We start from the raw sequence: 26,864 nt of genomic DNA on the forward strand, positions 1-26,864 counted from the left end.
CCCCCCAAAAAAAAACCCCACTCCATTAGTTTGGGAGTTTTTTTTCCTTCCACATTTCACATTTTTCCTCCTAAAATTCACTATTTGGGTGCCTTCCTGGATTGCCCAGCAAAAAATACAAAGCAATTTCACATCACATGTCGTACTCTGTTGGTCAAATGCTTAAACTGGTAAACACTCCTCCTAAGGGCATCTAAGTATCCTTAAAAAAAAAAAAAAAACACTACGTCAACAATGGCTATATTGTCCTACCTCATTTTAGCCACAGGCCAAGGTGTACGGAGGCAAACCAGAGTCAGAAACACCTACACAGCCCAAGGATGAGGTATGTGAAAGAGTTGAGATGTGCAGGGTTTTATTTTATTTAAGTTGAATCTCACAGTAGTCACCGTCTTTTAGACTGAGAACGTGTTCACTACTTGCTCCAAATAGTGGAATTTAAAAGTTTGCCCAATGAAGCCCCCGGGGGGGGGGGGGTGAGGGAGAAAAGTAATTTTGGAGGGTAGGCAGAGTCGGTAGAGATTTGGAAGAGTCGAGGCACTAGGAGGCGGCTTGGCAGCAAGACGAGAAGCGCTGGGAATCAGCGGGGCAGGGGCAGCGGTGGAGGGAGGTGTCCGGGAAGGGATGATGTCTGCATTTGGGAGCACGAAGACTTGAAGTTGCTAGGCGGCCGCGGTGGGGTGGGGGAGGGAACAGGCCTTTCCCAAGAAGCACCGTGCTCGGTGGACTGGCGTGGGAACCACCTCCGGAGAAGGGGAAACGGGTGCGTGGAAACCGGTGGGGTCGAGGAGTGCGTCCTGGTCCGGAGGCGGAAGGAGGGATTTGAGATTCACGTTTGAGTGTTAAAGGGGTCGAGTGCGTAGTGGGACCCGTGGCTCCGAAGAAGCGAGGCGACTGCGGAGCTCTCTCCCCCACGCCCCCAGGACAAGGGAGAGCGAATGGTCCGGACCGCTGATCTGGGTCGCCAGCCGTTACCAGGCGCCTTTCAGTGACGCCGCCTCCACGCGACGACGCTCTGACGGGCAGCGGCCTCCACGTCTCAGGTTCCGCAAAGGCCTGTGGGAGCGACCCGGCAGAAGGAGGGCCGTCATGGCGGAAGCGGCGGAGTCTCCTGGAGACCCGGGAACGGCGTCGCCCAGGCCCCTGGTGAGCTGGGGAATTGCGACATAAAAGGGACCGTGGGTGAGGCAGAGTGCCCCCTAAGAAGTCGGGGAATGGACTCAAGGCCTGAGATAGCCGCAGCCCCTTCTCCCGGCAGGCGTTTGCTGTACTCAATACTAGAACCAACCTCGACACCGCACCTGTTCCTTGGGCTAAGAAGTTTTCCCCTGCCCTGATTTTATCAAGACCTGTCATAAGCCCTTGTTGGAATAGTAGCATTCTAGAATAGAAATGAGAGATTACTTTTCATGGGACATGAACATCCTATTGCTTATAATTTGAGTCTTTACTTGTTTAGTGGACCCTCGTAGGCTAGGTTTAATCCCATCTCCTTGCCATCCTCTTCAGGATACTCTTGCTGCTCTGTCTAAAGGGGATAGACTTTCTATTCCAAGTACAAGCCCAAAACTGCTACTATTTTTTTAAATTTATTTCTTACATACATGACAATAGTGGAGTGCATTACATTCATAATTATCCATTCACAGCACAATTTTTCATAACTCTGTATATAAAGTATGTTCACGCCAAATTATGCCATTATACATGAGCTCTCTTATTTTTTTTTAACAATTCCAAAGCTGCTACTATTTAAGAATACAAGCCTTGCAGTTACTTACCTAGGCTTCATTCCATCCACTCTGCTTCTTGTGTGAATTTGGGCAAGTCCTTTCAGGGAGGATGTTCCTTTGTTAAGTGGAGATGAAAATATCTGCCTCAAAAGTTGTTAAGATGATAAAATAACATAGTTATTTAGAGTGTTTAATACAATCAGTGTCTTGAACTGCAGCATTTAATTAAGTCAACTTTCTACACCATGTCTTTTCTCCCAGTGTTCATTTATTTGCTCAATAAATGGCATCTCCATTTCTCTCTTAAATTGGCAACTTAGTATAGTGAAGAACTGTACTGGGATTCAAGTGAATTTGATTCTAGTCCTGGCTCTGTTGCTTACTAGCTCTAGTTGCTCATCTCTTCCTTCATCTCATTTGTTCATCTCTTGCAATATTTATTGAGCATCAGTCATGTTCCAGACACACTTTCAGGAATTGGGGACATAACGATGAAAAGTAAGTTGGGGCTAGGTTTGTGGCTCACTGGTAGTGCATTTATCTAGCATGTGCAACACCCTGGGTTCAATCCCCAACAATTCACACACACACACAAAAATGAGTTGGGCAAGTTCTGATGGAGCAGTTGTGACCTTGAGTAAAATCACTCTGAACCTGTTTCCTCAATTGTAAATTGGCAATAGATACTCATCACAGGATTACTGAGAGGACTAAGTGAGCTAATATACGCATAGTACCTACCATGAAGAAGTTAGAGCTGTTTAGCTGTTTCCAGTTCCTTTAATCCAAACTGCCCCCGCTCTTTTTCTGTGAAACTATCCCCAATTAATGTCAGTGGTTCTGATCACTCATTACTCAGTATCAAATCTACTTCTGGTCAACAAATGCTTATTGAACTCCCATGATGTTTAATGCACTGTGCTTGTTGACTCAGGGAATCTGAAGGGCTTGCCCCTATGGTTGCTTATAGTCTAATTTGTAGGGGGTGATAACAAATATACAATGCTAAGATAAGGGAGTATGTAAGAGTAAGTCACACATTAAAATATTAGTGAAATTTAAGAGAAGATACTCATGTTCATTTGGGGTAACCAAGCAAGCTACATGATAGAAGTTGTATTTGAGAGGGCCTCAAAGGATGGATAGGATTTGAAATTCCAGCTAAGCATAGGAATTATTAGTGATTGAGCACCTGCTAGGTGGTAGGCATTGTGCTAAACATCTGCATGTTTTCTAAATTTCACAGGAACCATTTTAATTAGGTGGCGTTTAACTTCATTTTATATATGGGTGAGGAAATGAAACAGAGAGGTTTAATTTCCCTAGGATCTACATCCTGTTAGTGGCCAGTTCTGAAATCTGAACCTAGGTATGACTCTGAAACCCAGACCATTTCCAGTTATGCTACACAGGCTTTTCAGGACAAAGGCACAGAGGTAGGTGCCAAGATACTTTTGGGGGAGGTTAACTAGGGATTAAACTCAGGGATGCTTTTCCACTGAGCTACATTCCCAGCCTTTTTTATTTTTTACTTTGAGACAGTCCCTCTAAGTTGCTGAGGCTGGTCTCAAACTTGTGATCCTCTTGTCTCAGCCTCCCAAGTTGCTGGGCCACTGTGCTAGGACTGATGTTCTTACAGAACAACATAACTTTGGGTGAAGTGCAGGAAATTACTAGGAGGCAAGACTTAAAAAATAAGCCTACTCAATCAGGGAGGCAGTATGGAATGGTGATTAGGGATGTATTCTCTGAAGTCAGATTGCTTAAATCACTATCACTTGGAGAAATTACCAAACCCCTCTATGCTCATTCCCCATCTGTAAAATGGGACTATTGCAGTACTTAGTTCATTGGATTTTAGGTGGGTTAAATAAGTTAAGAAAGTACCTGGTGGCACATAGTAATCATGCAATGTCATTTCTATTTTTTTTTTTTTTTGGTTCTGGGGATTGTACCCAGGGCTTTCTACATTTCCTATATGCTAAGCAAGCGCTCTTACCATTGAGCTATACCCCAACCCCTCCTCTTCTTGACTGCTAAGCTGGCAAGTTTGTTAGGCTAAAAAGAGACCATAGAAATTTTTGAGGAGGGAAGGGTTTGAAATCAAGAATTTGACAACATAAAAGGAAATGCGTTATAATGGGGATATCTGCAATCTATCAATGAAGTTGTTGCAGAAAGTTCAGGAAGGGAATAAAGGGGAATCTAGTCTACAACAGTGGTGGGGGATTTGAGGATTTGAAAAACAAGGCAGAATCCATGAGGGTCTGTCTAAAATCAGTTTTTCCTACACTTTAACATGCATGTCAGTCATCTGGGGAATCTTGTTAAATTGTAGGTTCTGATTTAGTAGGTCTGGGGTGGGGCCAGAGTTTCTGCATTTTTAACAAGTTTCCTGTGATGTTGCTGCTACTGCTGCTCTCAGTGCCACATTTTAAAAACAAGGCTATAGACATCTGAGAGAATAGTGTTAACCTGAACAAAAATGAATTACATTTGAAGGTTAGCTGGTGGAGGGCCTTCAATATTGATAATTCAAAGCTGGGCATGACAAAGCCAGGCATGGTGGCACATTACATGTCTGTAATCCCAGCACTCCAGAGGCTGAGGCAAGAGAATCACTTGAGTGGTGAGTTGGAGACCAGCTTGAGTAACATAGTGAGACTCCATCTCAAAAAAAAAAAAAAGTGATTACTTCACTTTTGGATATATTTAGTTTGACATAAAGGCAGGCCATTTAGTAGATATTCAATAGGTAGTCAGATTTTCAAACCTGCTCATAAGTGCTCAGAAGAGGTCAGGACCTGAGGGTGTGGATCAGTGGTACAACACCTGCCTAGCATGTATCAGACCCTGGATTCCATCCCTAGCATAGGGGAGAAAAGGAGGAGGAGGTCAGGACTAGAACTGTTGATGTGTAAGATTCATCTACACAGAGTTGAAAAGACAAAGTCTTGGGTAATGCCCATCCATAATTAGGGAGCAGGAGAAAGAGCTATAATAATGGCTACAAGCTGGGTCTTTAAGGAAGCTGGCCCAGGTGACAGGGCTGGCTGGAGACTGTGTCATTGAGCTAATTCCTGCTTCATGCTTCCCCCTTGTGGATCCCTTTCTCCCTCACTGGCTCAAGCCAGTCAGTAAAATGCATATGTGTTCTGTACTCAATGTGTGTAAATCCAAACCAGCAAAAGGAAGAGATGCATAAGGTGAAGTTTGGTAAGATCCCAAACACAAAGATTCTTTGTCTTCTCCCTGTGGAGTCAAAACATGTTATCCCCTGCCACGTGACCATATGAAGAGCACTGCCAACCAGGAAAGCTTACCTGTGTGTCTTGAGGTTTCATTGGAGTCTCTTTATATAGGCATGATTTATTGGATCATTGGTTATGTAAATGAACTCAATCTCTTGCTCCTCTCCTCCCTCAAAGCTTGGGCTTTGATCTTGTGTACTGAAGCCCCAATGCTCTAATCATATATTTGGTCTTTCTGTAGTAGTTGCCTCTTTCCTCAGTCATTTTATCTAATAGGGCTGCCATGACTCACTTGTTGGCATAAACTATCAGAGCCCACCATCAGTAACAAAAATACTCCTATCATTTAGGATATTCTATGAGTTTAGAGGCTACATCCCAGAAGCAGGACAAAGACCAGCCACTATTTGATAATAGTAAAAGAAGTGGAATTGACTCCCTTGGTAATCTTGAGCTAATATTTATCCCCTGCTGTGTGTCTGATACTATGTACTTTACATGGATTAGTACATTTTTCCTTACAACAACCCTATGGTGGTGGTACCATGTCTCAATTTTGCATATGAGGAAACAGTAGCACCGAGAGGTTAAGTAATCTACTCAATGTCACACAGGAAGTAAACAATGGAGCTGGAATTTGAACCCAAACTGTTTGGCTCCAGCCAGAATCTTCACCATTATTCTCCAAATAATAGAGTAAACATTGTGTGCTGGGTGTTCTGCAGGTGTTACTTTGATTCTTATGGCAATATTGTTACCAGGTGAGAACAGAGCCCTGTTTGTCCTTAGAATCTGTCCTTCTTGCCAACTGCCCCACCTACCTAGTAATAGCAGGAAGCAAAGACACAAATCAAAAGATCCTAGAGTTTGAAATAATGGTGTCCAATTAGTAAAAAGAGAGAGTATGGCTTTAAAAAAAAAAAGAGTGGTTTAGGCCTGGGAATGTAGCTAAGTGGTAGAGCACTCCCCAGCAGGCACATTGCCCTTGGCTTCCATCCAATGTATTGCAAAAAAAAAAAAAAAAAATTGCATAAAATGCTGCAGAGTATTCAGAGGATGAAAACTGAGAAAGGAACTTTGTATTTCGTTTTCTTCCTTTCGTTTCTCTCAGTACTGGGGATTGAACCCAGGGTCTTGCACATGCTTGGCAAATATGCTACCACTGGACTACAGCCCCACCTCAGGATCCTTGGGCCAGCGAGGGAGAAAGGAATCAACAACAAGGGGAAGCATAAAGCAGGAATTAGCGCCCTTGTTTCTACCATTCTCTCAAACTACTCTCCATTGCTCTTTCCTGATCCAACTTCTCTTTATTCTCCCACTCAGTCCTTTGTAATTAGGCTCCTTTACTGATGCTGCTCTTAATATTGACCTCACACAATTAAGAAATACAAGTGCCTCATGCATGCTACCCAAGTGCTCTACCACTTAAGCTACATCCCCAATGAAGTCTTATCTGAATTCAAATTTCCAGTTACCTCCTAAATCATGTCTTCATAATTTAAAAACTGGCCTCATCGATGCAGTATTTTTTAAAAGGTTATTTTATTTATTTATTTTATGTGGTGCTACCTAGCAATGGTAGGCAAGTGCTCTACAACTGAGCTACAACCACAGCCCCAAATGCAGTTTTTTAATAGAGTGCTAGATATTGTGTATAGAACAGAAGAGATAGCTGAAATTGTCACTGTGGGAATTAGGTCATTCTAGTAAGGAGTTGAATTTTATTTGGGTTTTGTTGCTAAGGGGACCTTCAAAGATTCACCGGTTTCAAATATCATTAATGTTACCTTGGGCTTAGGGTGGGTGCTGGGTTGTTCCAGTAGTTTTCTGTTAAAGCATCTTCATTGGTTTTATTTTTGATCCCAGAGTTGAGGAACACTTTATTCCATATAGTAGGAAAAGTGTCCCTTTTTATTGATTTTTCATAAGATTCCTGTTGTTCATTCATCTTTCTATCTTTGACTTTGCACCTCAGAATGGGTCTGTCTAAGCTCTACTCCCTCAGCAGTAGCTGGCTATTACTTGTTACTCTATGCTTACTTGGTGGTGCTGGGGATTCCTTGTCATCAAGGTCCAGCCTCCATCTTAGGCAGGTCATGTGTCTCTGGGTTCCCTGAGTGGAACTTTCCCAGTGATCCTGTCTCTTCCTCAGCTGAAGGAAACGCTAATGGTCTGGGCCCAGGTGGTTTCCTGTCCTCCCTAAGGAATAGAAATTTGTGGAGTACTGTTCTTAGATTGCCAGCTCCTCCCTTCCTTTCCCTACACCAGCCATACTGTTCCCCATCTAGTCTTTCTTGTGAACTCCCAATGGAACTCTGCATGTGAGTATGAATGCCCCTTGTGTCTGTCACTTCCAAGAGTTCTGTACTTTTTTTGTGTGTTCACACATACTTGACCTTTAGCAATTCATTTACAATTTTAGCTGAATTCTTACTCATCTGTGTGGTGCCTGATGGCATCATCTTCTCAGGATTTGCTACAGCTGAGCCACTGCTGGTGTCCTGTTTCTTCTTAGAAGCACCTGTTATTCCTCAGATTATACTCAGTTGATCCACAACCTCAGCTCTTTGGGTTTAAGGAACATTATGATTTATAGTTTAATCTAGCTTTTTCCTCCTCATTCTGGTGTGGGGGCTTGATCTTTCCAGCTTTCTATATTCTAGTCAGAAGTCAAGTTACAGTATTATGTAGTCACTTGAAATAGTTGTTCTCTGTGTGGTTGTGTATTTAATTCAGTATAGAGTAGGTTTATTTGTTCAATCTTTCCCTTAGTTTCTCTTTTTAAAATATTTTAGCTGTAGATGGACACAATAACTTTATTTTATTTATTTATTAATTAATTATGTGGTAATGAGGATCAAACCCAGTGCCTCACACAATGCAGGCAAGTGCTTCACCACTGATGCTACAACCCCAGCCTTCACTTAGTTCAGAGATCACTTCATTTAAATTTTAACTTTGTTTTATCATTATGTGAACTAAATGATTTCAAGTCATACACAGAAAACAGCAAATATTTAAAGGGATCTGACTGTTTTTCATTTCTGCTCTACCATGAAATTTCCTCCTTTCCTCTATAGGAAACCTTAAAAATAGTTTATTCCTTATTTTTTTTAAAGAAAACATTCTAAGTGTATTTGATAAGTTGCTTGTCTTTTGTATCCACTGGACCAAAAACTATATAAGATGGGATTGCTTCATTTTTCTTAGGAATTTGTTGATTTCAGAGTTTTGGTCATAATAATTAAATGTGGCAGATGAACATAAGAACTCAAAATTTCAAATTCTTTATTCATTTTGAAAATTTTACCTGATCTGTGGTTGCCAGGTAAACTGGTAAAAACAATATTCATAAAGTTGGTTTTTTACTGTTCTTCCCAGTTCACGTTCCATTTCATGTAATGCTTGTTCTTAGCCAGAAGAGGCCGCTAAAGCCCTTAGAGCAGAAGTGCAATAGAAATGTGGCCATTCCAACAGGAGATTGCTAGATCACTTTTTAATAGCTCTGCAGTTATCATCTCAACCTTACTAGTTTCTGTCATATAGAGATTTCATACTTGAAAGAAACTAAATATTGGAGGGCAAGATAGTGTCTCTGGCATTTACTTTCAATATTTGTTTTATTATATTACATCTCCTTTGAAAAGAAGTGTTTGATTCAGAGATAACTGCATTACTTAATGTCTGTTGAACTAACACCCATTGTAACTACTGGGCAAAACCCTTATAAAAGACATGGTTCCTCGTAAAGGAAATGATGATGACTTTGAGGAATTCTGCAGTTTACTATAGGCTTAATTTTCTCCCCCTACTCTTCTCAGTTTGCAGGCCTTTCAGATATTTCCATCTCACAAGACATCCCAATAGAAGGAGAAATCACCATTCCTGTGAGATCTCGCACTCGAGAATCAGACAGCTCCACATTAAATGAATCTGTTCGGAACACTATTGTAAGTTAGATTACATGAGAGAATATTTCTTCAGCATTGTGGGACTAAATAACTAACAGTACTTTGTAATATTTTGTTTAATTCATTGACTTTTGGTGTATTTTATTTATTGAAATTTAAAGATTCTCCCCTAGGGAATCATTTGATATAGTCTTTTTGGAGAACAGTTTGGCTGTAATGGGTATAAGAATCTTAAAATGTCCAAATCTTTTGAAACCAATAATTCTGCTTCACTAAATATATATAGTCTAATGAAAAATAAAACAAAGATTTTTGACAGAAACATTCAATATGCAAGGATGTCCATTTTAGCATTTTTATAATAAAGGAAATTTGGAAACATCTTCAATGAACAACAAGATGGGATATTGGTTAAGTAAATAATTTTAGTAAAATGCCAAACAATTAAAAATTGAAGACTAAGGTGGAATTATCTCCACTGTATTTTGAGAGATTATATTTGCATTACTGAATGAGCTCAAACATCTTGATTTATTCATTTATCAGGTAAAGTGTGAATGTAAAAACTTAATTTATATTCAGTAGGTAGGGAGCTGGCTAAATGGCCCTTGGGACTGCATCATGTATAAACCAAATGTCACATGCTGTGGTTTTTAGTTTCTTTAAATTAAGTAGCATATCAGGAGGACTTTGTTTCTCATTTACAGAGTTTTCAAAATCAAAGTAGAACTGGTAGATGTGGAATAAGTGTTAGATGTTTGCTTAAGGAGCTAATAGAAAACTCATGTCCTACTTCTCCAAGTTGTTCAAAGAAATGAAGGAGTCAAACTAGAAGTAGCTGCACAATTCAATGAAGAGTTTGGAGGAGACTGAAAGAGTAGAAACAGTAAATTAAGTGAGGGGGCTGCCTTGGTCATCATAATATGAGTTGTTTATGTCTTTCAGATGCGTGATCTAAAAGCTGTTGGGAAAAAATTCATGCATGTTTTATATCCAAGGAAAAGTAATACTCTTTTGAGAGATTGTAAGTATGTGTTTTTTTTTAAATATTAATTTTTCTTTAGTTGTAGTTGGACACAATATCTTTTATTTATTTATTTATTTATTTATTTATTACACAATATCTTTATTTTGTTTATTTATTTTTATATGGTGCTGAGGATTGAACCCAGAGCCTCACATGTGCGAGTCAAGTGCTCTGCAACTGAGCCACAACCCCAGCCCAATTTTATTTATTTATTTTTTATGTGGTGCTGAGGATTGAACCCAGGGCCTTGCATGTGCTAGGCGAGCGAGCGCTCTACCGCTGAGCCACAATCCCAGCCCAAGTGTGTGGTTTTTGAGGATTTACTTCATCTTATCATACCTTAGTGTTAATGCTTTATAAGGCAAAGACTGTGCAATAATAAAACTGACACCATTTTGCAAGATGAAAATATATATAAATGAAATTTTGGAAGGAACTTTAGAAGGAAACTTAAAGATGAGAAGATTTTATTTATCACATTGTCTTCATCTATAGTACTTACCTTCACCTGGAAAATGCTGTAGCAGATGATGTCAAAATGCTATTAAAAGTGATCTAGGGCTGGGGATGTGGCTCAAGCGATAGCGCGCTCGCCTGGCATGCGTGCGGCCCGGGTTCGATCCTCAGCACCACATACCAACAAAGATGTTGTGTCCGCCGAAAACTAAAAAATAAATATTAAAAAAATTCTCTCTCTCTCCTCTCTCACTCTCTCTTTAAAAAAAAAAAAGTGATCTAGCTGACCTGGGGTTGTAGCTTAGTGGTGGTGCACTTGCCTGGCATGTGTAAGGTACTGGGTTAGATCCTCAGCCCCACATACAAATAAATAAAGATATTGTGTGTCCATCGCCAACTAAACAAAAAATATTTTTAAAAAAAGTAATCTAGCAATCTCCTGTTGGAATGGCCATACTTTTATTGCACTTCTGCTCTATGGGCTTTAGTGGCCTCTGCTAGAAGCTGCTAACACATAGGGACTTTCTTCTCCCAAAAAACTAACAATCTCCAAATGTATAAATGTTAAATGATGATAACAACAAATACCCATTAGCAAATTTGATTAACAAATTAACAATATATTTATTGGCATTTAAAAGTGCTTCAACTTAAAAAAATTGCTTCAGGTCATATGCAGAGAACAATGTATATTCAAAGAAGCCAAACTTCTTTCTCTTTTCAAAATTATCATTTAGTATGTTTATCTTTCTTTGTTAAAGAGGTCTATCAATACAGTGTAATAAATTATGTACTTAGAACTTTTTCTTGAAATTATTAGGTTTCTCATTTTTCTTTTTAAGCAGCCTTGGTTTTCTTATTACTCTTTGTCAGAATAATCAAGTCATTGGTAATGATGCTGTAACATGAGTATGCCTTCTGTTTTGGCAGCATTTCAGCTATAATATAGGAATGTCAAATAAGTGGCAAGTATGCCATTGCTGTGTGTGGAGATTGGATGCAGCATCAGAATCCTTCTGCACTGTGGGTTGGAGCTGATGCGTAATTTGAAACTGATTTGCTATCGATGGTATAATGGAAAGAGCATGGGTAAATCTGGATTTGAATAATGGTCCCATCACTAGATGTATGATCTTCGCTAAAACATTTTACCTTTTCTTACCTTTTCTGGGAAGATGAAAAAATATCCAGAGATGGATGATAATGATGGGTGTACAATAATTATACATGTAGAAATTGTTAAAATGATAAATTTGTGTTATATATTTTACAATAAGAAAATAACTAAAAGTACCTTTTTGTCTTTTTGTGATATGGGATCTAACCCAATAGCACTTTACAACTAAGCTATATCCTTAACCCTATGTTTTACTTTTCATTTTGAGACAGGGTCTCACTAAGTTGCTGAGTGTCTTGCTAAGTGGCTGAGGCTGGCCTTGAACTTGTGATCCTCTTGTCTCAGCCTTCTGAGTCACTGGGATTACAGGTGTATGCCCCCACCCCTAGCTTCTGTGAGTGATTTTGTATGAATTAAAAGATTCTCCAGTGCATCGAAAAACAGCACATTAATATTATTTTAATATAGTTTTGCAGTTAAATACATTGATTAGAATTGTAGGATTGTGATTTTTTCCCTCTTCCAAATTCTGCATTGATATACAAATTACTATATAATTAAAAAGAAACAGTGTAAACATGTACATATAGGTACAATTATCTGTGTGGTGTATGTGTGTGTGTTTGTATGTATAAGGTTCAGGTTAGACATAGGACCCTTTTTGGATTAGTTGAGGAAGGTAATTGTGCTCTGAGCCATGTATTTATGAATTGTTGGCATACTAATCACTCAACAGCTATTGATTGAGCCTTTTATATTTTTCAGAAAGCTCTTTAACATGTTTTTAAAATTTAACCTTATGAAATTACCAATATCGGGCTGAGTTTTTTTTTTTTTTTTACCTAGAACAATAGCAATTCTGTATTAGTTCAGTGTAATAATTATGAAAGGGAAGCAGTCTGGAAGAATGGCAAGTTTTGGACTAAGAATTAGCACACCTAGGTTCTGGTCCCACCTCCACATATAAACTTGTTCAAGTCACCCCTTCTTTTTTTCTTTATTTTGTGATGCAGGGCATTGAACTCAGGACCTCATATGCTAGGGAAGTGCTATATCACTGAGCTCCACCCCCAGCTCAAGCCACTTCCTTCTCAGTTTCATTTATCATTTTTTGAAGTGAACAGGTTTATCTTTGCCTTCTCTCACACAGCCTCAAATTGGTGAAATGATTTGACTGTAGTCTTTTTTTTTTTTTCCTGAGGATGCAAAGTAAGGCACGTAGGTCTTCCAACTGCTGCTTCTTTGGACTTTAGTTATAGAATGCTGGAATGTGGCTTAGTAGATGGGGAGAATAGTGACTTACAAGGTAATGAAGTGAACGAAACAAAGGATATGGGCATAACTGCATTTAGAATTGAGGAGCAGGAAACATAAGTAGAGGGACAGAGAGGTGGGTGGGTCTAGGCAGACAGAACGCCTTGCTGTCTGAATCCCAGGTGTGGGGGAAGTAGATATTGGAATAAAGATGGAAAATACTACATATTGTTTTTTTAGTAATCTTCTGTCTTTCCTTGCCTTATAGGGGACTTGTGGGGACCTTTGATCCTTTGTGTGACACTGGCATTGTAAGTACTTACATTTCCTTTTTCTGTAATTTGAGCTAGACTAGACTTTTTTGGTGGAGTTTCAAAATTATGGGGGGATTTTGACAGAATGGTTCATTTAGTATTTCTATAGCTTTTCTATAGCTTATAGTACTCCTTATATATTTAACCCTAAAAAAGTGAAGAAGCTTTGCAAATCAATTAAAAATGATGGAATTAAAGGTATGAAAATTATGCCCACTTCATTGACCAATGACTTCTTAGTTTATTTTAGCCATGTCTATTTACCACATATCTATTACTTTCATGTGCGTCCCTATCATTGAAGCAAGGGAATAAAATATCTATAGTTTTAAGCATTGTTTGCAAACAAATATTTTTAAAAATTTTATTAGAAGTGTGAATGAGAATAAGAATAGAAGTGGGGCTGGGGATGTGGCTCAAGCGGTAGCGTGCTCGCCTGGCATGCGTGCGGCCCGGGTTCGATCCTCAGCACCACATACCAACAAAGATGTTGTGTCCGCCGAGAACTAAAATAAATAAATAAATTCTCTCTCTCTCCCTCCCCCTCTCCTCTCTCTTTAAAAAAAAAAAAAAGAATAGAAGTGGTAGAGTTGAAAACAAGATCATGTTTCAGACTGTTATGTGTTCCTATATATGGTGTATATAAAGAAGGAGGACTGAAGGAGGAGAGAAAGTTTCCATTGTAGAGGGGAATGTAGCCATTGATAGAGTGGAAAAAATAGTGCACTAGGATTCAATTCTGGGTCATCATCCTTACTCTCTTATTGCTCGCTGTATATACCTTCTCTTATTTTATTCTTATAATGAGAACTTGGGTTTCTTTTCTTTTTTTAAAATTTATTTATTTTTTATTATTTCTTACATACATCACAATAGAGGAGTGCATTACATTCATAATTTTTTTGCATGCAATTCTTAATACACCTTTATACCACAATTTATCAAATCTCTGTTTGTATATAAGGTATGTTGACACCAAATTCACATCTTCATACATGAATTTTGTATAATGATGACCGTCTGGGTTTATTTTCAATTTTGACAAATAAGCTCAGGTTCACAGAGATTGCGGATTTAACCAAAATCACAACCTCAGGTTTCCTGACTGGTTTATTCTCTGCTTCTGTAATTATTACAACTCTTACCACCTAGCCACTCTGGGTCTCTTCTTCTATATTTGTAAAAGGATTTATTTTGGCAGGCATAACCCTTTATGATTCTAACAAATTCCTTATTGGCTTCTCTACTGAATTTTTTTGGGGCTGTATTGGGGATTAAACCTGGAAGACTTGGGCATGGTAGACAAGTGTTCTACCAACTGATGTATACACCTATCCCCTAATTTTTTTTTAACATAAATGAGAATAATGCTAATTCACACCATAATTTTGTTAATTCTTATGCCTTTTTGAAGGGATTGAACCCAGTAGCACTCCACCACTCAGTATATTTCCAGCCCTTTTATTTTATTTTTTATTTTGAGAAGAGTGTCTTACTAAGTTGCTGAGGCTGGCATCAGACATGCTATACTTCTCCCTCAAACTCCTGACTCACTGGGATTTGAAGCATGCATCTGACTTATCTTTTTTTTTTTTTTTTTACTTGTTGATAGTTCTTTATTTTATTTATTTATTTTTATATGGTGCTGAAGATTGAACTCAGTGACTCACACATGCTAGGCAAGCACTCTACCACTGAGCACCACAACCCCAGCCCCTGACTTATTTTTTATGCCTCTAAAAACCATATCACAGGTATCATTTCTGTAATTTGATGGAAGGGTTTATATTGTACACATACACACACATTTTGAAACCTTTCTTAGATATGATATAGATTAACCCCACTTATTTACAGAGAAAACTGGAGTCCCAAGACATTGAGTGCCTTATCTAATGACAGAAACAGGATCATTATCTGGCTCTTCAGCCTTCCAGACTAGTTAATATTCTTTCCATCATACCATACTAAAGTAGTCAGAATTCCAGACAACAAATGATGAGTGCCAGCACATTCTTTGCATCTGATTGTCAGGACTTGGAATGGAATATGCACAGCCATAGCTACAAAACCCTGCACATACTGGCACGTAGCATAGCCTGGCAAGACTTACTGTGCGACTTCTCTATACTGTGTAATAAGAAGAGGTTATGAACACACTGTTTTTCTGGAAAAAATAACACCATGTTCAAGTGTTCTAAGTTCAGAATTCAAAACTTTTTCTATCTGTAAAATTCATACACAAAGAAATGATATTTAAGTGACTCTTCAATTACTCAGTTCAAAGTAAAGTCTATTAATGATCTGTACGTTTTGAGTAAAACAATCTACAACTTAGCTGGGGATATAGCTCAGTAGTAGAGCACTTGTCTAGTGTGCACAAGTTTATAAAATGACTTTCCCTGTTCACAAAAAAACTTTTAAATATTTCTCTTATTTTATCCTCATAATAAGAACTCAGTAGTGTTTTCTATTTTGACAGAAAATCTCAGGTTGTTAGTGCAGGTTAACTTAGATGGTAAGTACAAGTTAACATGGTTTAGTGTAACATGCATGTACACACATACAAAATCAATACCTAAATAGGTTTATAGACTATTTCTGTTTTTAAGAATCTGAACTAAAACCTTAACCAAAGAATTACAAATACAGATGGGTCCAATGGTGCCATAGAGTGAGCGAAGAAGTATAGAAGTAACCTAAATATACATAGTGGTGATCTGGCTCTTGTTGCTATGACAGTTGTGCCTGATTGTTGCTGTATTGGATTACAGGCCCAGTGTGAGAAAGTCTTTTTTGACTTTTCAAGAAAATCCAGAAATGTCTTTTATTTATTTTCATCTTTTTTGCTACTCTACATTAAACACAGGGCCTGCACATAATTAATCAGGACTACTGAATTTCCCCATGTTGACTTCTGTGTGTGTGTGTGTGTGTGTGTGTGTGTGTGTGTGTGTATGTATGTGTGTATGTAGGTATGTATGGTGCTGGGGATCAAACCCAGGGCTCATGGATGTTATTTAGGCAAGCACTCTACCAGCCTCAGAAGTAAATATGTGAAACCTCCAGATTTTAAAACAAATTCAAATTTAAAACTATTTTAAGTATTGTATAAACTACAAACTTCATGTCTGTTAGCCACATTTGGCCTTTCAGTTTATAACCTCTGCTTGAACAAAAAAGTCTACAGTAATTAATTTAAATATTCCAGCAAGGTCAAATGGAGAACCCCATATAGTCCTGCAGCATTTGGAATTTGAAGTAAGGGATCCTTGCCAGATTCTTTTTGCATTTTCTTTTCAGCACATCCTACATATTAACGATGTTCAGATGAGGTATAGCACAGCAATCCGGTTCAAAATTTGATAACCCATACTTTAACTTTGTTGCTCTAAGTTAAAGATCAGGCAATTCTCATGTTTTCTTGTCTCAGGATGCTGCAAAGAGGTTCTGTGGATGGTGAAAAAGATGGAGGGCCCCAGTTTGCGGAAGTATTTGTCATTGTTTGGTTTGGTGCGGTTACCATCACCCTCAACTCAAAACTTCTTGGAGGAAACATGTGAGTATCATTAAAATATACCACTTTTCCCTTGCAAGGTAACCTGTCTTAGATTTTAAGGAAGTTGGCCTATTTAGATTTTTTTTTAAAAGAAAAACTGATATAAAGCTGAGCATAGTGGTGAATGCTTGTAATTCCAGCAACTCAGGGCTAAGGCAGGAGTTCAAGGTCAGCCTAGGAAACTTAATGACACCCTGTCTCAAAAGAAAAGACAAGACAAATCAAAGTTAATGAGGAACAAAGAAAAAGTTATCTTAAAACCACTGAGTAGGGGCTGGGAATGTAGCTCAGTGGTAGAGTGCTTGCCTAGCATGTGCAAGGCCCTGAATTTAATCCATAGCACCACCAAAAAGAAAAACGAAAAACACTGAGCAGATATAACCTAGCTCAATTAAATTAACTTTAATTATGTGGGGTCCTTTGATAAGTTTCAGATGTTATCTTAAATTATTTGGGATCCTTTCATAAGCTTTAAATGTTTTCACCAGTCCCTAAAATCACAGGCAGGATTTTTGTGTGTGTGTATTAAAAAATTATATACATTGTGGGAAACAGATGGGCCATAGCTTTCAACAAATTATCAAGTCAGTCTGTAACTAGAAGGATTAAGGACCACCATCTTAGAGATTCAGTGGAGGAAGGAGATCTCGAGGAATTAGAGTAGATCATCTGGTATTAGAAAGTTGAATCTTAAGAGGCTTAAGAGGGGAGGAGGGAGGAATATGGGGAAAGAAGCTGAAAATGTGTGGTTAATAGAGAGGACTAACCTTATAAAATTAATGTTAGGGTGTAGGTATAATATATCAAGGAGGAAGCAGCAGTCCATAATATACAGAGAGTTATGTAATAAGTTGTGTCATGTTACCATTCAGCTATATTTATGATCTTTGTGGATGTATGTTGTGTTTAGATCTTTTTTTCAGAGCCTCTGTGTGCTGGGTTACTGTATACTTCCCTTGACTGTGGCAATGCTGGTTTGCCGCCTGGTACTATTGGCAGATCCAGGACCAGTGAACTTCATGGTTCGGCTTTTTGTGGTGATCGTGATGTTTGTCTGGTCTATAGTGGGTAAGTGTGTACTTTTCTCTATAGTAGCAGAATAGACCAAAACTTGAGTTACAGATGAGGAGCAGTGAAACTCCAAAGTCAGATATGAATGATATGATTTTTTGCTAGTATCATCTGTAGAACCCTTTGCTCTAAGCAAGCATCAATGGGGATGGTGTCTATTATCTGAGTTGATTATCTGGACTTATGTAGAGTCACATGTTTTTTTTTTTTCACTTAAATAATGTGCAAGATTGTGAAAGTAGTTTATACTATGTTCTGTTCAGCACTGGTATGTAACAGGAATAAGTGACTTGGGAAATGACATGGACCTTTTCTTAACAAAAGTAATAGCACTTATAGACTGCTCATTAGGCCAGGCACAGCACATTGTTTTATATGTATTTCCTCCTTTAACCTGCATAGCAACCCTAATGGACAAATAACTATTGTTAGTCCAATGTTACAGATGAGGCATAGTCACAGAGAGGTTAAACTCCTACCCTAGGAACTCAGAACTAGTGAGTATCAGAGTCAAGATTCAAACCCAAGCAGATAACACAGCTGTAGAATTATACTGTACCACCTTATGGTACAGGTTGTATGTATCATTGTGTACAGTATGAGATCCCTTATCTGAAGTACTTGGGACCACAAGAGTTTCATATTTGCAATTTGTTTTTTAGATTTTTGGCACATTTGCATATACATAATGAGATATCTTGGAAATGGGATTAAAATATAAATATGAAATTCATTTATGTTTCATATACATCTTATCCACATAGATTAAAAGTAATTGTATACAATCTTTTTTGTATATCTGTTTTTGGGGGGAGGAGTACTGTGGATTGAACTCAGGGGTATTTGACCACTGAGCTACATCTCTAGCCCTTTTTTAATTTTTTTTTTTTTAATTTTGAGACAGGGTCTGAGTTGCTTAGGGCCTTGCTAAGTTGCTGAGGTTAACCCCAAACTTGCTATCCTCCAGTCAGTCCCTTAAATTGCTGGGATTATAGTTGTATGCCACCATGCCTGGCTAGTATACCTGCATTTAAAAAATTTTGTTTCTTCTTTTTAGTTATACATGACAGAAAAATATATTTTGGAATATTATACATAAATTAAGTATAACTTCCCATTCTGTGGTTGTACATGATGTGGAATTACATTGATCCACGTATTCATATATGAACATAGGAAAGTTATGTCTGATTCATTGTACTGTCTTTTCTACTTCCATCCCTCCTCCCTTCCCTTCATTCTCCTTTGTCTAATCCAGTGAACTTCTATTCTTCCCTCCCCCCACTTATTGTGTGTTAGAATCCACATATCAGAAAGAACATTTGGCCTTTGTTTTTTGGGGATTGGCATATTTCACTTAGCATGATATTCTCCATTTTACTGGCAAATGCCATAATTTTATTGTTCTTCATGGCTAAGTAATAGTCCATTGTGTATATACACCACATTTGCTTTACCCATTCATCTGTTGCAGAGCACCTAGGTTTTGTTCCATAGCTTAGCTATTGTGAATTGAGCTGCTATAAACATTGATGTGGCTGCATCACTGTAGTATGCTGATTTTAAATCCTTTGGGTATAGACCAAGGAGCGGGATAAGTGGGTCCAATGGTGGTACCATTCCAAATTTATAAGGACTCTCCATACTGTTTTCTAGAGTGGTCGCATCAATTTGCAGTCCCACCAGCAATGTATGAAATGTACCTTTTTAACCACATTATCACCAACATTTATTGTTACTTTTTTTCTTGATAATTGCCATTCTGACTGCAGTTAGATGAAATCTCAGTGTAATTTTAATTTGCATTTCTCTAAATGCTAGAGATATTGAACATTTTTATATATATTTTTGACCAATCATATTTCTTCTGTGAAGTGCGTGTTCAGTTCCTTTGCCCATTTATTGATTTTTTTTGTATTAAGATATTTGAGTGCTTTATATATCCTGGAGATTAATGCTATATCCAAGGTACAGGTGGCAAAGATTTTCTCCCACCTGTAGGCTCTCTCTTCACATTCTTGATTTTTCCTTTGCTTTGAAGAACCTTTTTAGTTTGCTACCATCTCATTTATTGATTCTTGATTTTACTTCTTAATGCTTTAGGAGTATTATTGAAGAATTCAGTTCCTAAGCCAATATGATGAAAATTGGGCCTGCTTTTTCTTCTATTAGGCACAGGGACTCTGGTCTAATGCCTAGATCCTTGATCCACTTTTGAGTTGAGTTTTGTGCAGGATGAGAGATAGCGGTTTAATTTCATTTTGCTACATACAGATTTCCATTTTTCCAGCACCATTTGTTGAAGAGGCTATATTTTTCTCCAGTATATGTTTATGGTTCCTTTTTCTAGTATGAGATAACTCTATGTATGTGGGTTTGTCTCTGTGTCTTCTATTCTGTACCACTGGTCTTCAGGTCTATTTTAGTGCCAACCCCATGCTGTTTTTATTATTATAGCTCTGTAGTATAATTTGATGTCTGGTATTGTGATGCCTCCTGCTTCAGGTTTTTCAATGAGTATTGCTTTAACTATTCTGGGCCTGTTATTTTTCCAAATGAATTTCATAACTGCTTTTTCTATTTCTATGAAGAATGTCATTAGAATTCTAATAGGAATTACATCGAATCTGCATACTACTTTTGGTAATATAGCCATTTTGACAATATTGATTCTGCCTATCCACAAATATGGGAGAACTTGATATCTTCTAGGGTCTTTTTCAATTTCTTTCTTTAGTGTTCTGTAGTTTTCATTGAAGAGGTCTTTCACCTGTTTTTAGTATACCTGTTTTAACACTGACCTGTGCCATGAAGTCAGATGTGTAATTTTCCACTCATATCAACATATCAGCATTCAAAAATTTTGGACTGTGGAGCATTTCAGGTTTCCAGATTAGAAATCTTATAAAGTACTGTAGTGGCTAGACATGATGGAGCATGCCTGTAATCTCAGCAAATCGAGATGCCAAGGCAGGTGGATTGCAAGTTCAAAGCCAGCCTCAGCAATTTAGCAAGACCCTAAGCAACTTAGTGTGACCCTGTCTCAAAAAATAAAAAGGGCTGGGAAGGTGGCTCAGTTGTGAAGATCCCCTGGGTTCAATTCCTGGTTACACTCCCCCACCTTAGGAAAAAACAACAACAGTACCCGTAGTACTTTCCTGCTTCAGTAGAAAGTTTAGGAAAGACATGGCAATGGCAGTGAACACTATGCCCATTGTTTTTACATTCCTAAAATTTTCTTTAAATTCCAGCTTAAACTAGAAGTGTTCACTAGCTTCTGATTTAATAGCATAAACAGATTACCTAATGTTTTTAAATACAGTAATATCTCATTACTTGGAACACGGTTGATAAGAAAAACCTTTTGAGAGAGCTATAATTGATGTTCCAAAGAAGGTGTTTAAAAGCTTGGGTGCTTTATCCATGGGAAAGCCCTTTTCCCTCAGAGTTAACTATACAAGTAGTTCTAACTAGCTTATATATTCAGTGTCCAGGCCCACAGCAGATAAGAAGATAGAATTTTAGGAGAGAGAGACTTGAATTTTGCAAGAATAATAATCACAAACTTATTGTTAGGCCCTGTGCTGGGCATGGCCCTTGTTCAGTCTGGTGGAGCAGCAGACACCAAAATACACAAGGGCAGTAGTGTTCCATGTGGGAAATGGACATCTATTCAGGGTACAGTGAGGACCCCAAAGAGAGAGGTGAGCAGTTTTCCTTAGATGACAGGGTACCAAGTGATTCAGGAAAGATTTCCTAGAGGTCTTATCCTTGATGAATAGAAAGATGAGTGAGACTTTTCTTGGGTGAACAGAGAGATGGCATTTAAAAGTGCTAATGATGTAAAAAGACCAATGGACCTAAAATCTGTAACAGTAAGAGGGTATTCACCATGGGAGCAAATAACCTCACACGTCTTTTGTAATTGTTCAACACAGTTCACTAACTTTTCAGAAAGGTTTTAAGAAACCTCTTTTAGATAGTTTTCTCTTCAAAATGGTCAAAATATTTAAAGCTTTAGAACTTGAAACAAGAAGCCCTAAGCTCTCTGAGGTTATCAAATCTAAGTGAGCTTTTTTTTTCCCCTTTGGTGCTGGGAATCAAACCCAGGACCTTGCACATGCTAAGCACATACTCTTTCATTGAGCTACACCCCTAGGCCACATAAGAAATTTATAGTGTGATTCTCTGTGGGTCACAGATATAACTGAACTTTTAATTTTATGTTCCAGATTATGCCATGCCTATTGAAGTTTAGTAAATATTAATAGTTGTGATAAAATTATTGTATTAAATATTCCTTTTTGTTTGGTTTTGTTTAGCCTCTACAGCTTTTCTTGCTGATAGCCAACCTCCAAACCGCAAGGCCCTTGCTGTGTATCCTGTTTTCCTGTTTTACTTTGTCATTAGTTGGATGATTCTCACCTTCACTCCTCAGTAAATCAGGAGACAGAAAATTGAAACCAGTGAATTCAAGGCTCACCTGAAAGATACGATTCACCATGGAACTTTGACACTAACCCTCTTTTGTCCAGTTTTGGAGGTGGTATTAAAAGGGAGCCGTGCAGCACTGTGGTCACTTATGTAAGGAACTGATGTTTGTAAGGCTGTCTTTTCCTCTTAATGTTTATTTCAAATACATGTGCATACTACACATAGTATGATGCCTCCTTAAGACATGATGGGGTCACTGTGGTCTATTTGGGTGATAACCAATGACTGGGGAAACACATGGATACATCCTACGAGTTGAATAGAGTTGGTGACTATTTTCAGCTTTGAGAATTCCAGTTCAGGTGCAGTTCTTAAACACATTGCCTTATGACTATTAGAATATGCCTCTCTTTCATAAAGAAGAATAGTCTATATCCATCTTCTCTTTTTTTCCTCTCTCTCTCCAGCTTAAAAAAGCAATGACAGAGGTTAGGAAGAGGGTTTATAGATGTGGGAGGAGATAATGTGCATTAACCCAATGTTCAGATTTTGAGCAAAGGAAATTCTACACAAGTTGCTTTAAAAAAGGAGCAGAGTATAGGAAAAAAATCAACCTCTTTTGGTTTTTCATATAGTCACCTTTCTGTCTAACAGCATCTCAGTTGGCACTCTAGTTTTTAATCTTGCTCTCCCTAGTTCTTAATATGCAATCTAAGATGTCAGTAGTTAACAATAATTTTACTTTGACTGAAATTCACAATGATCCAATATTGATGCTTATCCAAGTGGAAGGCCTCAGACATTTAGATTAGTGGGTCTCTTAATGCTTATGCATTAAAGTATAGGAGTTTGGATATAGCACAGTTACAAGGAGCTCTTTATGATTTTGTGTAATCTAGCCTCTGAGCAGAAGGTATAACATAAGCAGAAGTCTTCTCTTCGTTTAACCAATTGAACATGGAGAGATTTAATGTTCCAATGGCTGCTTAATAGAACAGGCGCTTACAGCATGGTGTAGAATGAGTTGAGATTACAGCTGCTGCTTTTCCATAGTGGGCTTAGCAGTTTTTTCACTAGATGTTTTCTTCAGGTTGGGGAATAGAAATTTATTTTGTGGGTTTTTAGAGTTTATTTATAAAGCTTATTAGTTCCTCCCCTTTATAGATAAGTACATTTTGCACATGTGCACCTACTTTTACTCTCAGCTATTTATGCACACAAGTGTGAAGGCTTTTCAGGGAGCAGAGCATCTGGAACAGGCTAATTCTGAGCTAAACAGGCCTCCTTTAAGGTAATATGAGCTGTTGCCTTCTATAAATTGCACATTAAAGAACTCTTAATAGATGAAGATTAGGAGTCAGAAAACATTCGTTGTAAATATGCAGTTACGTATAAAGATAGGAATTTCTTACTCCACATTTTTTCTTTATCATAGAATTTAAATATTTATTTGTTTTGTATTTAAAGACTACCTACACATAGATATATGATTCTAAGAGCATAATTTATCCATGCCCAGATTAACCAAGTGAACAATACAAGGCTAAACTAGTTGTTGAAATGATTCTCAATTACACAAAGCATTGCAGCGTTGATCCCCTCTGTCCCAGCCAGTCCAGAGTTTTTGATTACATATTTGTATTTATTTCAGTTAAACTTTTAAATTGTGAGGTAAACCCTATTAAGGACCAACCCAATGTTTCAGTCTTGAGTTGGTAAAATACTTTGAAACTGATCCTAATTTCAAAGTTATCAATTTCCATTATCTGAAATTTTCTAACTTCCTACTAATATATCTCTCCCAAAGTTGCTTTGTAATCTGCCCTAATGATTACAATGTAAAATTAGAGAAGTAACCATGCTTTTAAAAGGGAATTAAGTCTTTACTGAATTTTACTCAGGTGAAACATTTGGTCAGAATCTCCTAAGGCCACAACTTGTGTGTTTGTGGGGGGGGGTGTCCAATGGAGGAGTTATACATAATGGATATTAAGGCAGCTTGATCTGCATATTAATCTATTGCTCTGGGGGGACTCAGCAAATGGTTTTATATGATTAAAACAAAGGTGTAGGGCTGGGGGCGGTGGCTCAGTAGTAGAGTATTTGCCTACCATGTGCAAAGCTCTGGGTCCCCTCCCCAGCAATGTGGGGGGGAAAGATGGGTAAATTGGAGGTTTAATTTTTTTCTGAAAGTGAATGGTCAGTTAGAAGGTATAAATAAATGTTTTTAATATATGCAGAAAGTGCACTGGTCTTCTGTCTCAGAAGACCTAAGTGTCTAGAAGTTGTAGCCCTCAGCACAACTTTCCCTGAGTTGCTGCAAAGGCACAATGGCTGATAATAGAAATGAGGGCTAGAAAGGGTAGGAGGCTCAAAGAGAGGAAGCCCTGTTACAGGAATTGGAAAGTTTCATGCTTGAGATGAAATTCAAGCATGTTGAGCATCACTGCAGGACATGAGCCATCATCACCATTAAGGATTATCACTTGCTGCTCCCACTTCTGAGACTGAGAACCATTTTCTTTTCTTTAGCAATAGGAAGGGTGAAGATTTGACAATTGCTGTTCAGATTTTTGAAACTCAGTTGATGACAACATACATGAATGTGCAGTTTGGTCTTAAAAGTCAACCATTATCATTAAGCCCTTTGCCTCTTAAAAGTTTCATTACATGAATTGAATTTGAATTTGATCTTTTTTATTGTGGGGGGATTTTTCTGTTGGATAAGGTCACAGAGCATGAGACTGGTAAGCATTTCTCTTTTCATTCCACTTTTTTTGGGGGGGGGGTTGTTTGTTTGTTTTTACAAACAGTATTCCTCAAAATGTGATCAGAAGGCAGGCATGGCTGTATTTGGAGATTTAACAGTGTACTTTATACTATTGACTTAACTGTTGTTTGGACTGCCTGTTTATTCCCAGAGAGGAAAATGAAAAATCTGTCAGTTCAAATTCTTGGGGAACATCAAGTCTTCAGAATTTATCTAAAGCTTATCATTATTTCATAAGACTTTCTTTGCATGCAGCTATTAGTCCAGTACAAAGCACTGATTTGTGATTCTTAACTAGACTGTTAATTTCCGAGACTTTTGGATGGAAGTAAATGTATGAATGTTAATTTATGTATGTAAATTAGACACATTTTTCTAGATTCCGTGGGCTTTTATTAAAAATAGAGACTTTCTAGGGATTTACTTAGGCCATAGGATGGCCAAATCAATAATAATGACAATAATATTACTAATCATAGCTAACATTTATTGGGCACTTACTATGTACCAGGCACTATTCTATTTTTTTAAGGATTTTTATAACAGCTTTATTGAGATACACTTTACCATGAAATTCACCCTTTTAAAGTGTACAACTCAGTGTTTTTTAGTGTATTTACAGAGTTGCACAACATCACTGCTATCTAATTTTAAAACACCATTATTGCTTCACAAAGGAACCCCACATCTATGAGCAGTCATTCCCACTACTCATTCACCTCAGCCCCTGTCAACCACCAATCTGCTTTCTGTCTTTATTGATTTGGCTGGGCACTGTTCTTCAGTGCATGGTGTGTCTCTTCTACTCCTAGATATAAAGTGCCAGAGTTCTCATTTTACATGTAGAAAATTGAGGCACAGAAGAAGCTAAGTAAATTGCCTGAGGTCACACAGGAAATTAATTTACAATAGGAATAACAGATGAAAGCATAGTAGTACACAATTTTGGATTGCATTATTGTATACATGAAAAAGAACACACCCCTGCCCCAGGGATTGCCCCCTTGTTATTAGACTTTCCACCCTAGAATTGATTGGAGGTAGATAATGCTGATCCTTTTTTTCTGAGTAGTGGAACACTACACATCAGCAGCATCTGAGAACACAAAATTAGTTGTACATTAAGAAGAGTTCGGTTTGCTGCCCTCGTCTCTTTTTGAATTCTTTCCTGTCTCTTCCACTACAACCACACACTTTAACCTTTTCTCTCAAAGTTTTAAAACTCAAACTTTTGCCTCTTAAATTTCCCAGAGGGATGGTAAATGCATCAGATGTAACTTATCTCTTCAGGTGTTTATAGTCTAGGGATGCATATACTTATTTCTCATACCTTTTAACATTCCTAACACCTCAGTAGGCATGCAGGAATCGAATACCTTTCTAGATGGGCTAAACTAGGTAAGAGGAAGAAATGTCCGAGTCAAGACTTTGCCTTAATGAAGTCAGTGTACCCCTGGTAGGAAGTGGCCACACACCACTCTTATTCACTCTATTGTCCTTGAAGAGCCTGTATACTCTGCGCCATCACTGCTGGTAATTTCGTGGTCCTCTCCGGTACTCCCATCTTAATCCTGATTGTTCCTATAAATAATAAACCTGTGAAAAGAAGAAACCTGTAACTTGGTTTGTGAATGTTAAATATGTAAATAAAAGCACTGGAAATGAGTGTTTTTGTGTGCCTATCCTTGTGCTGAAGGTACAGAGATATTACTGCATACCGGTATCAGATACATATATATGTGCAGATGTGCATATGGTCATCAGACAGTATTGAATGGTGTATAGGATTGCACAGGGAGCACGCTAGAAAGGGAAGTAACATTTATTGAGTGCCTATTATCAGCACATATAAATCACAGCAGCTGAGAGGGATAACCAGGAGATAAAAAAGTGAAGTTTATGGACTGGGATTGTGGCTCAGTGGCAAAGCACTTGCCTTTCATGTGTGAGGCACTGGGTTTGAT

At 38.0% G+C, this 26,864-nt stretch overlaps 1 protein-coding gene across 1 annotated transcript; it reads left to right on the forward strand.

The window, feature by feature from the left end:
* The first annotated feature begins 1,064 nt into the window (after window positions 1–1,064).
* Yipf6 (Yip1 domain family member 6) lies at window positions 1,065–26,566 on the forward strand. The gene is made up of 7 exons (XM_026399985.2): window positions 1,065–1,146; window positions 8,809–8,937; window positions 9,844–9,922; window positions 13,021–13,063; window positions 16,500–16,625; window positions 17,536–17,693; window positions 22,019–26,566. The coding sequence occupies exons 1-7, from the start codon at window positions 1,090–1,092 to the stop codon at window positions 22,135–22,137; spliced, it is 711 nt and encodes a 236-aa protein (XP_026255770.1). The 5' UTR covers window positions 1,065–1,089; the 3' UTR covers window positions 22,138–26,566.
* Window positions 26,567–26,864: the final 298 nt, after the last annotated feature.

The sequence above is a fragment of the Urocitellus parryii genome, chromosome X (assembly GCF_045843805.1).
Source record: "Urocitellus parryii isolate mUroPar1 chromosome X, mUroPar1.hap1, whole genome shotgun sequence".
Lineage (NCBI taxonomy): Eukaryota > Metazoa > Chordata > Mammalia > Rodentia > Sciuridae > Urocitellus > Urocitellus parryii.